Raw genomic sequence first — 14904 nt, 5'->3', positions numbered from 1 at the left:
AGCTACCTGAGCAGGATCATCAACAGTTGACCCATCAATATCAAGTGGACCAATCTGATTCATCCCCTTCCTTCTAGAGTTTACATAAGTAAAGAACTCTTTGCTGTTTTTCTTTGCATCCCTTGCCAAGGATTTCTCGTAATCTGCCTTCGCCTGCCTAACCTCCTTTGTAACTTGGTTGCATATCAACTTGTATCTATCATAGGCTTCTGTGTCATGTGTTAATTTGTAAGTATCCCATGCATTTTTCTTCTCTGCCATATGCCTCATTAGTTCATCTGACATCCATTTTGGCCTAAACCTTGAACAATATTTCTTAGTTGGTATGTAAAGCCTAGTAGCTTCCAAGATAAGTTCTTTGAATGCTTCCCATTTTGAATTTGCTGTTGGTAACATCATCAGTTGGTCCCACTGTATAGAATTTAAATACTGTCTCAGTCCATCGTAGTCGCCTTTACGGAAGCAATAACCCTTCCCTTTACCCCTAATGGTAGTTACCTCTTTCAGTAAATCCCACTTCAGCACACTGTGATCACTGCCACCTAGTGGTTCATTTATCTGCAGATTCTTAATGCATGAAGAATCACTGCTGATAATCAAATCAAGAGTATTACTCCCTCTAGTTGCCTCCCGAACATGCTGGTGTAGAAAACAATCATCCAATAAATCCACAAAAGCCCTGCTAGTGTGTGAGTAACCAGCCCCCAAATTCCAGTCAATATCTGGGAAATTAAAATCTCCCATTATAAGACTCTCTGATTTACTGGCCCACTCTATTTCCCTGTACAGTTCCTTATTATACTCATCAGAGTCATTAGGCCTATAGCACACTCCTACTCTCAATTTTGATCTCCCAATGCTTATGTCACACCAAACTGACTCAACACTGCACTGTCCAGCAATGTCGACTGGCTTCACTTCCTTGGTTTTTATGTGTTTCTTAACTAATAGCATAACCCCTCCCCCCTTCCTATCCTGTCTATCCTTTCTGTAGACGTTGTACTCCCCAAATTGCAGTTCTGCATCCCTTATATCTGTGTGACACCACGTCTCTGATATCCCAACAATATCTGCCTTTGATGTTTTGAGCAATACCTCAAATTCATCAAATTTATTTACTAAACTCCTAGCATTGGTGTACACGCAAGTATACCTGCACCTGTTTCTATTCTTAGCTACCCTAACACAACCCATGTGTTTACTTGTACCGCAATGGCTCCCAGCAGTCTCTGAAATACCACGCATCTTGTTTTTCAGGCTTCTGCTCATTCTAATAGAAGCAGTGCAAGAATCTCTTTCACCTCTGCCAGTGGCTACTGTCAATCTATTGGTCTTTGTCTCCCCCCAAGCTAGCAGTTTTCCGACCCACCTAACACTGCCTCGATAGCATCAGCAAATATTCTTGCAAAGAATTATGAACATCTTATGGGGATAAGGCTCTGTGACAAAGAGCATTTCTCTTTGCCCTCTTTAAAGAGGGCAAAGAGAAAGCAGACGATCTCGAAGTGGATGACCAAAAATGATCAGCAGCCCTGAATTGGTAGAAAAGTATGCATAATTTAGCAAATAACTGCCAATTAACACTGAGAATGCTAGCAAGTGAGTCAAATGTGAATAAGGAATCAATAAGGTCCATAAATACCACTCTTGGGAAAAAGAAAAATTTAGTTTATTCTACACGGTTTGCATGATGAGGAAAAACTCTAAAATTTCCATATAACTGGGAAGAAATTCACTGCCAAATGAAAAAAATAATGGTGCAGAATGGTGATCAACAACTGGACGTTTATAAATATTTCATTCAAACAGTTAATAGTGAACCTGGTTTACCAAATAGCATTAATACTGGGAACAAGAGCTGGTGCTCCACTATGATACTGAGACCAAAATATAAAAAGTTTGTTTCCAGAAATTGCGCAAAGCCAGGCTGATCACATTCTTTGATCACAAAAGAATAATCCATAATGAATTTATTTCAACAGGAAGGCCTGTTACCAGAAATTACTACTTGGAGGTACTGAAATGTTTGTTGGTTAGAATTGAGCACATTTGGACTGATCAGATCTGGAACAGCCTGGTTGGTGGCTGTTGCATGAACATGTGCCTTCTCACACAGTGATCAACATACATTTCTGGTTCACAAGCAGGTTGCAATACTTAACAACCCTCCTTATTCTTCTGACTTGGCTCCAGCAGACTTTTTTTGTTTCTTAAGTTGAACTTGAAAGGATGCCAAATTGCTAGTGTTTATGACAGACGAAAAAAACTAAATACCATCGCAGCAGAGAAGTTCTCTAAGTCTTTCCAAAGCTTGTATGAACGCTGTAACAATAAGTACAGTCAGTTCTGTTATAATGCGGTACATTTGTCCCTAAAAATCTCTGTGTTATGATATTTCACACATTACAAACAGGGCTTATGGGAAAAATAGGGATAGGTAGGGGCAGAGCACTCAAAAAAAAAAAATGTTCATTCTGGTAAGAAAAACACTAAAAAAAGTTAGAAAGCCAATAAAAACGCTAACACAGGTTTAAATATCTTAAATTTCTAATAAATAAATAAATATTACAGTAAATATAGCACTTTACCTTGACAAGATATGTTTTGCTTGATTGATATTTCTTCACCGACATTTTCTTTTTCTTCTTTTTTATTTTGGATTGTAAAATTTAAAACAGTAAAAAAGATAAGCAATCAATGACGACGAACATGGGATGCACAAATTACACAAGTGAGACAAGTTTACGAAGCTTAAAAAATAGGAATGAAGAGAAGATGGTGAAAATTTATTCATATTTTTTATATAATTGAAGACTTCATAGAAGGGGAAACACATTTCACCATAATAACATAAAAACCCACACAATTCCAGCTATTGGCATTATTGCAAATGTAGTAAGATAGTTTACTACCATTTATAATTAGATTGCACTAACAGAAAAGCTCCATAAACTGGACACTGCAAATTGTTTTTATTGTTTTATGGAAGCAGAGGATCACAGAAATGTGATCCTCTGCTTACGCTATCCCGCCTCACAAAATATCTGTTCAAACATAAAAATGCGAGGTCCTGAAAATGTGAGTTGGCCTGCAATATCACACGTTATCTTATGAATGCGACGAATGACAAGTGTGTCTCCGACCAACATAGCTACAGTAAATGGGAAATATAGCTCTCACACATGACATTTTTTAAGCTTCGCAAACTTGTATATATTGCTGCATAGGCTGCAGTTCAATTTGGTGCCGAGTTTTCATTCGCTTGGTGTTACTCGCAGACAAAATCGCACATGAGCCAATGCAAAAATCGTGTTATACTGCACAGTTCCCTAATATATCAGTCACACTGGAACAAATTCGCATTGTGAAAATACCCATTATAGAAGAACTGACTGTATTAGATACCTTGGAGACTATTTTGAGAGAGAAAAGTAAGATAAAACATTTTCTTATCCTTATTTTGCCTTATTTGAATTCAGCCCTTTCCACACTGTGTATATCGACTAATTCAATGGAAAGGTTCGGTGAAACACAAGTAGTTGCTCTTGACTTCTCAAAGGCTTTTGATCGTGTTTGGCACAAAGGTCTTCTAAACAAGCTTCCATCTTATGGTTTACCAACTGTTTTTAGTAATTGGTTATCCAGTTTTCTCTCTGATCGCTCACTGAGGGTGATGGTAGATGGCTCTCTGTCTTCTAACTTCTCCACTAATGCCGATGTCCCCCAAGGTTCAGTTCTTTCCCCCACTCTTTTCCTCTTGTATATTAATGACCTTCTTCCATTGACTGGAAATCCTATCCACAGTTTTGCCGATGATAGTACATTGCATTCCACTTTCCATTTTGAGAAACCTTGTCCTGCTCAATCAGCTTCAACTTCTCGAAAATCTGCTACCAATTCCTTAAATGCCGATCTTCAGGTAATTCTCCAGTGGGGCAAAGACAACTTAGTTGATTTCAACCCTTCTAAAACTCAGTCTTGTCTTATATATCGCAAAAAGGATTCTTCTGCTCCTATGCTTATCTTTAGTGACACTCCGATTTCTAGGAAAAATGATATATCTCTTTTGAGGATTACCCTGACTTCTAATCTCTCTTGGCACAAGCACATTACAAATGTTGCTTCCTCTGCATCTAAAAAACTTGGTTTTCTCTTTCGCTCTCGACATTACTTTTCTTCCAAACAGCTGCTCACTCTGTATAAATCACAAATCCGCCCTGCCATGGAATATTGTTTCCACATCTGGGGTGGGAACAATATTCCATAACCCAAAACCTTTCTCAGGCTTCTTGATTCCATTCAGAAGAGGGCAGTTGGATTAATTAATGATTCATCTCTAACAGAGTCTCTCCACTCACTTTCTCATACCACTTGCTTTCTCATAGACGTACTGTTTCTGCTGCATGCCTCTTCTACAGATACTTCCATGGGCACTGTTCTTCTGAATTGGCTTCTATAATTCCCGCTCTCTCTCTCTCTTTCAAAACAGTCCGAACTCGTGCCGCCGCCACCAGCCAACATCCATTTACTGTCCAACTTCAAACCCACAGAACCAACTTTTCATCTTCCTCATTTATTCATTCAACTGCCGTTTTCTGGAACAACCTTCCTTCATACGTATTTCCTGAAAATTACAATCTACAGAAGTTCAAGTCCAATGTCAACAAATATCTTCTTTCGTCTTCTCAACCTCCAACCCAACCAAGGTACTAAGTACTATAGGTTCTAATACCTCTCGTGTTTGGGGTTCACATAAAAAAAAAATATATGTACAGTAAGCATTGGTTATAGTGATCACTGGTTATTAGAATCAGCCACTCAATAGAATCAAATTTCGAAGAACTGATCCAAATCAATAAAATGCATTACACTTTCATCGTTTACTAAAATCACATTTTTGGTTATAAGAATCGACTTTGAACGCCTCTGTGATATTTTTCTAAAGCACATTTCTGGAGGTCACAACCATAAAACAAAAACAATTTGCAGTTTCCAGTTTATTGGGCTTTTCTGTTAGTGTAATAAATGGGTAGTAAACTCGATCTTATTCATTTGCGATAATACTGATAGCTGGAATTCTGTGTTTTCACATTATTATGGTGAAATGTGTTTCCCCTTCACTAAAATTTGCTCTTCATTTCTATATCTAAACTTTGGCACACACAAATTGTTAGTTCCAATTTGTGTGTGCCATGTGGTTTGTAATTGATTGAAGCTTATCTTTTTTACTGTGTTTTAAATTTTACTACCAAAAAAAAAAAAAAAAAAAAAAAATGTTAGTGAACAGAGTGAATTTGTGTGTAAAAGATAAGTTACAAATTATAGAAAAGTACGATAAATTAAACTTAGGCAATATGTCTCGAAGGGAAGTGGCAGTAAAATTAGGAGTGCCTCAGTCATCTTTGTCAAAATCATGTCACATATTAAACACTAATGTGATTAGTGAAACCAGAAAAAGGAAGTGTGAAGGGAAATGCCAAACAGTAGATAAAGCTCTGTTCATTTGGTTCAAACAGACCAGCTCATTTAATGCACCAATCAATCATAGCTTTCTTCTTCAAAAAGCTAATGATTTTGCTGAAAAACTACACAAAGAGTTTTTAGGTAACGGACAGATGGCTGAGAAGATGGAAAGAGAGGCATGATATTGTTAAAAAAAACTTCACGGAAAAAAACAGGATGCCAATGGTTCTGCAGCTGACACCTGGTTGAAAACCACTTGGCAAACTGTGTTAAGTACTTATAATCCTAAAGACATTTTTAATACAGATGAAACAGGGTTCTACTACAGGGCTACCTGGGGTAGCCCTGTAGTATGCTTGGATGACAGGTTCTTTATTTGAAGATTATCTTCGTAAATGGGATTTGAAATTGGATAAGAAAAACAGAAAGATTGCATTGGTTTTGGACAACTGCCCAGCTCATCCAAAGTTGACTTTCAAAAACAATGAATTAGTTTTTCTACCTTCAAATACCACATCACTGATTCAACCTCTTGACCAGGGAATAATAAAAACCCTTAAGACCTTTTATAGGTCAGATATGAGGCGAAGAATCATCCAGTCTATAGATGAAGGTTTGGGAACATCAACCGATATCACAAAGCAGATAACTGTTCTAGATGCAGTTCATATGACAATGAGTGCCTGGAATGAAGTTTCTGAAACCTGCATTAGCAACTGTTTCAAAAAATGTGGATTAATTATTCATGATGGACAACTAAGTCACGATACTCATCACGCTGAAAAGCCTGAAGACATGGGTGAACACAAGTTTAATGACTGAGTGGACATAGATGGTGGTCTACAAGTTACTACAGCTTCAACAGATGAAGAAATTGCCCAATCTGTTACTGATAATTTTTCAAAGGAGGAGGAAAAGGAAGATGAACCTGAACGAATTCTAGTTATAAAACTGCAAACTCGTGAAGCTACAGCCATCCTGAGGAGAGCATTGGAAGAAACTGGTGCAAGTGATCGTGAATATAAATCTATAAATAGACTTCTTAGTGATAATTTAAAGCAATCTAAAATAAGTGACCATTTTAAATTATAATCATATTACAAATTGTTGTGTTTAATTAATATGTATATTAATTAAGCTATGTACCTAAGTATAAATTTATTTTTATTTTGATAACCTCTGGATAAATTTATTTTTATTTTGTTCAGAACGTAGCAATCGGAATATTCTTCTGATTTTTACGTATCATTTAATTGGTAATGAAGTGTAAATTTGTTCTTTATATCTTTATTTTTATAGCCTCTGGATAATATTTGTCGATTTTCACTTAGTAGAATCAAAATTCAATTTGCAAATATGATCACTATAACCGGTGCTTACCGTACATACGTCCTTAAGTATTTACCTTTTCAAAGGCTTCGTAAATATGTCACTTTAACACAGCAGTCATCATCATCATCAGCCATTTTCAATCCACTGCAGGATGAAGGCCTCTCCAGCAACTTTCCAGTTCCTTCTGTTTTGAGCACTGGTCATCCATTTACTACCCACAAACTCACGAATTTCATCTATCCATCTCCGCCTTTGTCTTCCAGGATTTCTTCTAGCTCCTCTTGGGCACCATTCTGTTATTTTTTTGGTCCATCTGTCATCATATCTTCGAGCTATGTGTCCTGCCCAAGACCATTTTAGTTCTTTAGTTTTGATAAGAATGTCCTTTACTTGAGTTTGCTGCCTAATCCATGTGTTTCTCTTCTTATCTAATAGTCTGATTCCCAATATAATTCATTTCATTCTTCGCTGTGTAGTTCTCAGCTTCTCTTCCATTCTTTGGTGAGTGCCCAAGTTTCACTTCCATAAGTCATGGTGGGGAGTATACATTGGTTCATTATTTTACATTTCAGACAAACTGGGATATTGCTCTTCAGTATGTGACTATATTTCCTGAATGCTATCCATTCAAAGTTTATTCTTCTCTTGACTTCCAGCCATTTATCATTATTACAGCTAATAACTTGTCCCAGATAAGTATATGACTCCACCTTTTCAATTACTACTCCTTCAATCATTATTTCCCTTTCTGTGGCATACTTGTTCATCATTACTTTTGTTTTAGCCATATTCATCTTTAGTCCTAAATCCTTATTAACTGTGCATAACTGATTAAGATTTTCCTCTAATTCTTTTGGATCGTGACTTATGACCACAATGTCATCTGCAAATCGTAAATGATTTAGGTACTCTCCGTTCCCATTGACTCCTTTTTGCGGCCAGTCTAATCTTCTGAAAGCTTCCTCAAGGGCAGCAGTAAACAGCTTCGGAAATATTGTGTCTCCTTGTCGAACTCCTTTCTCGATTTTAAATTTCCTACTGTCTTTGTCTAGTCTAATAAAGGAGGTAGCACTCTCATATATTTTCTTCAAAATCATAATATGTGGGATATCTATGCCTTGTCATTCTAATGCCCGAAACATTGCCTTATGCTGTATAGAGTCAAATGCCTTTTCATAATCCACAAATGCCAGGCATAATGGTGTTTTATATTCATTTGCTTTCTCCATTAGCTGTGATATTACATGAACGTGATCCATAGTTGAGAATCCTGTCCTAAAGCCAGCTTGCTCTTTCGGTTGATTCTCATCAAGTATTCTTTCTAATCTGTTAGTGATGACCCTTGTGAACAACTTGAAGATGTGGGATAACAAGCTAATTGGTCTATAATTTCCAATTTATCTCCTTTCTTATGCAGCAAAACTATGATTGCATTATTCCACTGCTTAGGCGTCACACCTTTTCGATTGCACTTTGTGAAGAGCCTTGCCAGTTTTTGTGTCATGTCTTTTCCTCCCAATTTTAGCAACTCTACAGTAACTTCATCTTTCCCCGGGGCTTTCTGATTCTTCAATGCATGTTCTACCTCATCAGGAAGAATATCGGGTATGTCGTATGTGTTGCTACTTTGCAATCCATCTTCCCCACTGCTGGCATCATTCCCTCGCTCCTCGTATAATTCTCTATAGTAGCCTTCTGCTATTTGAATTATGCCCTCTCTGCTGTTTATAAGTACACCATTGCTATTCTTCAATCATTTGTCTTTCTGTATTACTGCTTATGGCTGCTGATTTAAATCCTTTGTTTTCCTTTAATGCTTGTTCTACTTTTCTTGTGTTAAATCTTCTTATGTCCTCACTGAGTCTCTTTCTAATGGCTTTGCATAACTCAGTATACTCAATTTTCTCCCTGTCAGTGTTTTTCTTTCTCTTCATTTGTCGTCTTCGGTTCATCATGACAAGTGTTTCTTGACTAATTTTTTCTTCTTTGGATTTCTGTTTCCCTATAGGTTTCTTGGGCTTTATCACTTTCAGAAAGTTGTAATATTCCTCGTCGATATCTTGGTCCTGAGCAGTCTGCAGAAGCCCGAACTTGTTCTTAAGTTCCAGTACATACTGTTTTTTCTCCTCTTCTGTTATCTCAAAGACCTTTGTATTATTTACTCAAGTCAGTTTTTTCCTTTCCTTTCCTACATCTATATCAAGTGTACATCTTACCATTCTGTGATCACTTCCAACATTTACCTTATTCAGGTCAGTAACGTCATTCACAACATATCTTCTTTTAGTGAGGATGAAGTCGATTTCATTAGTTGTTATTCCATTTGGACTCTTCCATGTCCACTTTCTGTTCACCCTTTTCTTGAAAAAAGTGTTCATTACTGACAGACCTTGAGATTTTGCAAATTCCAGAAGTCTTTCACCTCTTTCATTTCTTTCACCAATTCCAAAATTTCCTATAGTTCCCCTTTCTGCGCTGTTTTGTCTTTTTCCAACCTTAGCATTGAAGTCCCCCATAATAATAGTGTAGTGGGTTTTCTGCTCATCTAGAAGACTCAATTTCGGTGTACATTTCTTCAACCCTTTCATCATCACGGCTCGATGTTGGTGCATAAATCATTATAACCTTTAGCTTGTATCTCTTAGAAATCTTGAGTATTAGTCTTGACACCCTTGGTGAAGTGCTTTTGAATTCCAAAATGTTGTTTTTAAAATCTTTATGGACCAGAAACACAACTGCACCTTCACTACTTTCACTGTTTCCATTGGTGTATGGCAGATTTCCAATTGATAAACTTATAAGTGATTCATTTCTTCTTGTTTCAGCCAAACCGATGATATTCCAATTCACAATTTCTAATTCCTTTTCCAGCTCTAATATCCTGTCTTCACCGATGAGTGATCTTACGTTATAACAGGCCAAGTTCAGTTTCCGTGCATAGCAGCCTGGTCGTACCCAGAGATTCTTAGCACCCTCTGCTTCCACTCTGATCCTCTCGCTGCCGTAAGAGGGAGAGTGAAAGCTGCTGGGGACTGAGGGCCATTTCTTTTGTCGTGCTGTCATATGCTGGAGGGTTTGGTCTTTTCCTCTCCACGCTGACCAGGCATCTTGAAGGGAACCACTCTACATGTTCGCTGCCACCTAAGTGATGTAACAGGGCTTACCATCGAGAAGGTGTGCATGAGTGGATTTTAGGGAGGCAGGCCAACCGGACTTCTTCTAAATCTTCTGTAATAGAGGGATATTGGATCCATCAGTGTTTTAGGCTGTGTGTCTGATAACACACAGGATACCTGTTCCCCTCTAAGCCCCTTACACAGCAGTGCCACTCCAAAATATCGAATGCACATAAACTGTTTATTTGAGGTTAATGGCTGTAACTTTCTCTACCTTCCTAACTAGAGACAATTTTACTCGAGTAGTTTTGGAAGTAAACAGTTAGATTGTTCACTAATAATTGTACATGGAAAGAACCTGTAAGTCCAGGCATGCATAATTTTGAAAATTTTCCTTTACAATTGGGGAGAATTCACTGCCAAGTCAAATAAATAAACAAATCACTGAAGTGAAGCAAAAAATTAATACAATTTTTTTTGGAATGGATGGTAAATATCAGTCCATTACAGTACTGTAAGAAACTTTAGACATTTACACTATCAATGAAGGCCAGTTCTCAGTCATTAAGAACTGAGAAGAAATGAGAAGCTGAATCCTTCCAGCCAAACTGTGCCACTAAGAACTCTAATGACAATATAGCACTCATAATAGTCATATCTGCACTGAATCATAATCAATCAGACATAATATCATATGTCTGAACAAGATAAAGTGCAAATTTCATGTTTCACATGCAAAGGCAGGGAAAAAAATGCAGAAAATACTAGGCACCGTTATATATATTTTAATCCGTTTGTAATTTGTCTTTTCATAACTATTTCTTAAGTAATGTTTCCTCTCCCCCTTTATATATCAGAAATACTAAATGTGATCATTCCAATACTATTATACTTACCAGTTATAACTACTACTTCTCCTGCTGGTCTTGATGGCTGAGACGTAAAAATTAAATCTTCAGAAAGCTCGTGAATATTTTCTGGTGTTCTGTCATCATCTGTTGAAGATTCAGTCACTAATGTGGACCTGTATTGAAACAGATAATAAAATAAAACCTATTAAAAAGGTGTTGCATCTAAATTATGGTTTAAATAAATAGCAAAAACTTTCAACATATATCTATAATTCTAGTTAAAATTACAATTTAGAACTTTTTTTTTGACTTATGTAAAGCAGATTTCATATTTTATTGAAAAAAATGTGATCCCCCCCCCCCCCCATTCAATCCAGTCTTTGACCTTACAATTAAATTTCACTGACAAGGGGAGACTCATCCTAGTGCATAAATTTCAGAAAATTTGGTGGAAGAGGCAGTTGATAAGAATTCTCTCTTACATTTTCTAAAATAATAAAAGCAACACAATAGAATCAGTACCATTAAAACTGTATGTAGTCTTTTCTTTTATATAATTTTGCTCATTGCTTGGTAAGGGTGTGTACTACTTTAGTATTAGTAGTGGCAAAGAAAGCAAGCTTATACAGAATCAGCAAAAAAAAAAAAAAAATTCCCAAGTCACCTGTCCATCCCTTCAATATTTTGTATAGTTCTTCCTTGAATTTATTCAAGCTGCCCTTTTCTACAACACTAGATGGAAGTTTGTTCCAATAATCAAACTGAAGACAAATTTTCACACATCTGTCCTTCAACCATCTTTCCTCAATTTGAATTTATGCCTCATCATGTATGTATTCTGAACAAGAGGAAGAATTCTGTCAGCACTGAGCTTATTCAATCCAGATGCTGCAATTTGCAGAACTCAAGCCTTTCCCAGTAAGAGCATGCTTATGTCCCCTCACTAATCTTGTTGCTCTTCTCTGCACCCACTCCAACAAATCCACATCCTTCCACAAATGAGGTTTCAGTACTGAATGCAATACTGAAAATGTGGTCTAACTATTGCCTGATATAATGGGATAACCACCTCCTTATCCCAACTGGAAAAATTCCTGTATATAACTGTCCTCAAAGCTTATCTGCACTGCTCAGAGAACTTCATATCTGGCTGCACAATTACCATCGATCTTTTTCATTCTCCACCACCTTGAGCGTGGTACTACATAGCTGGTACATTAATCTGGGATTACTCTTACCCATATGTTGCACCTGTCAATGTTAATCTTCAGTTGGCACTTCTCAGTCCAATCTGCCTAATTTTTCTAGATCTGGTTGCATTATCAACTCTGATTGCTGTCATTACCTCCTTGTCATCTGCAAACTCAGACATTAAGTCTGATATACATTCATAAATATCATTAGTAAATATAGAAAACAATGGTCCCAACACTGAACTCTAGAGGTAATGTTTTGTACTCATCACATTCAAATTCTGCACTCCCTGTATGAGAATAATACAATGTTTGCCTATAATGTCAGCATTTCATGATTTAACCAATACTTCAAATTCAAATTTATTTATTATGCTTACACTACTTGCTTATACACTCCTGGCATTAGTGCACAATGCAAGTATATGTATGCATATTTGTATCTTTAGTAACAGCAGAACCAATGCAACTATTAATCACACGTGGCCCCACAGCAGGTCTTGTATTTCTTCCCGCTCTCCTCCACTTTCCAGGCTATTACATCTCCCAATAGAAGCACTGCAAGAACCAATTCCACCTCTGCTTAATTATGGCCAAAATTAAACTATTAGCCTATCTTTAACATTTCTTGAATTGCTTCATTTTAAATATGCCCTGATAAAAAATTTAAATTTACATATATTGGGAAAATATCGAATAAGATATTTTGAAATGAATTATCAGTATAAAAAATTTTTTTTGAAAAATATAAAACATTTATACAATTCAAAAAGAAAACCTACCGAAGCCTTCTAAATACTGAAGTTGGCAAAGTATAGGTAGTTCTAGACTTTACGAGTTAATTCGTTCCTAGTGCGTTCTCATAAAGCAGGAATTTATTACCCATAGACAATGTTAAAAATAGGGGTTACGTTATCAACAATGAAATTAGTTAGCTAATTAGTTTATGTTTAAACAATGATTGATTTATCCAAAGAAATGAAAATGTAGCCTGTTGTTGTTGTTATTTTGGTTTTTAGGAGCATTAGCAACTAAGGCCATATTGCTCCGGGATATGCGGTGGTCATTCCTGACCTTTCCGCATCCTCCGTATGTGGTGGTGACGGGCTTGAACCCTGGTCTAATCAAGAAGCGTGTGCTACGCACTGCTGCTCCTTCCCACCTGGCTACGGAGGCACCAATGTAGCCTGTAAAATCAGGCAAATTATAATAGAGAAATTATTTATGACTTACAAATGTTAATGAATGTTTATTGTTCATCATCAACTAAATGCACACTCGTTGATCATTCATTGTTGGCTCGGCACTCGTTGGTTTGTTCCACAAGGAGTCGTCTTCTTCAGAAATTCTTCAAGAGGCATTTATTTCCAAGATAATCCTCTCTTTTCTTTATAAATTTCAGTAGCATGCATAAGCATTTTTTAACGGAACGCACAAATTGCAACTAACACGATTTGTGCGGAGTAACAAGTATACGAAGCTTAAAAAAAAAGGAATGAAGAGAAGATTCTGAAAATTTATTTGTTTTTTATACGATTGAAGATTTCAGTAAAGGGCAAACACATTTCACCACAATGATGTAAAAACCCACACAATTCCAGCTATTGTTGTTATTTTTATGTTGTTATTTGGTTTTTAGGAGCATTAGCAACTAAGGCCATATTGCTCCGGGATATGCGGTGGTCATTCCCTGACCTTTCCACATCCTCCGTATTTGGTAGTGACAGGCTCGAACCCCGGTCTAATCAAGAAGCGTGTGCTACGCACTGCTGCTCCTTCCCACCTGACTACGGAGGCGCCTATTCCAGCTATTGGTATTTCCACAAATGCAATAACATCGAGTTTACTACCCGTTTATAATTGCCTGCAGTAACAGAAAAGCCCAATAAACCGCGAAGTGGAAATTGTTTTTGTTTTATGGTTGTGAGTTCCAGAATTGTGCTTTAGAAAAATATCAAAGCCGTTCAAAATTGGTTCTTATAACAAATGATAAAGATGAAAGTGTAGTGCGTTGAATGATTTGAATTGGTAACTAATACAGTTTACACTATAAAAATGACCTTTTAAGGAGTTATATAGCGAAAATTTGAACTTCTGAGGTCGTGGAATGAATTACCAAAAAACAATGTGTTATTGGGTTCAACATTACGATATTTTCCTGATACGATGGTAACGGATTAATATCGTAAAGCGGGGTACACTGTATAGCTATGCGTGTGGTTTGAAATGCAGTATTTATGAATGTTTAACATTCATTTTTTGCAATTAATGTTCATATTTTCGATTTTGTTGATACTTGGAAAAAGAAAAAAAACTCAAACCTGGGAACTCAAAGTGAGAACTGCCTGTACATAATTTGTGTGTTTCTTCTATCTGAGAGTGCAACATTAGAAACAAGGAAGTATTGAATTTTGTGGTTTAAGACTACTGGCAGTATTTTCCTGTTTCAACATATCCTCTCACTGTCATATCTATTAGACTAATCTGAGGAGGGGGATGCTTTCTCTTTAAGGATTTAATTATAATAAATAAAGAAAATCCTGAAATTAAATTCTAAACCTTAGTATACACTAAGCAATATGTTTCTTACCCTTTGGTGACCCCTGTAAATTGCTGATCATTTCTTATAGTCCTTGTGTTCTGATGTAGATTTAACTCATTCTCCTCATTTACATCTGTAGCATTTTGTTTCTTATTAACCTCTCCTGGTTTCCAAGCAATATCTTGCAGTTTCTGAAAACCAGCAGCCTTCTCTTCATGTTCTATTATATTTACAACTTGGGATCCATTTTCTTCTGTTTCTATGAACTTTGGCTTTATATCTAGGGAGAGAAATGTAATCAATAAATTGATCCCAATACAATTTTTCACACATTCAATTTATTGGAGTACTAATGTGTCTTATCTGATACAAGCAGAAAGATATAACAGTAATCACATAAGAAAAAT

The 14904-nt window shown here is 36.6% G+C and overlaps 1 protein-coding gene across 2 annotated transcripts in view; it reads right to left on the bottom strand.

Moving 5' to 3' along the window:
- The window catches only part of LOC150089647 (serine/threonine-protein kinase 10-like), a 218350-nt gene that overhangs the window by 109338 nt on the left and 94108 nt on the right, over positions 1 to 14904 (bottom strand). For both annotated transcript variants that reach the window (XM_090389579.1, XM_090389580.1), the window contains exons 9-10: positions 14546 to 14777; positions 10808 to 10935 (exon numbers count right to left, since the gene is read on the bottom strand). In XM_090389579.1, the coding sequence (XP_090245705.1) occupies positions 10808 to 10935; positions 14546 to 14777 (360 nt within the window). The remainder of the gene's footprint in view (positions 1 to 10807; positions 10936 to 14545; positions 14778 to 14904) is intronic.

This window comes from Mastigoproctus giganteus, chromosome 2 (genome assembly GCF_048544385.1).
Source record: "Mastigoproctus giganteus isolate SK-2022 chromosome 2, ASM4854438v1, whole genome shotgun sequence".
In the NCBI taxonomy this organism is placed as follows: domain Eukaryota; kingdom Metazoa; phylum Arthropoda; class Arachnida; order Uropygi; family Thelyphonidae; genus Mastigoproctus; species Mastigoproctus giganteus.
Note: the sequence above shows the minus strand (reverse complement) of the source record. Positions and strands in the feature narration are given on the sequence as shown.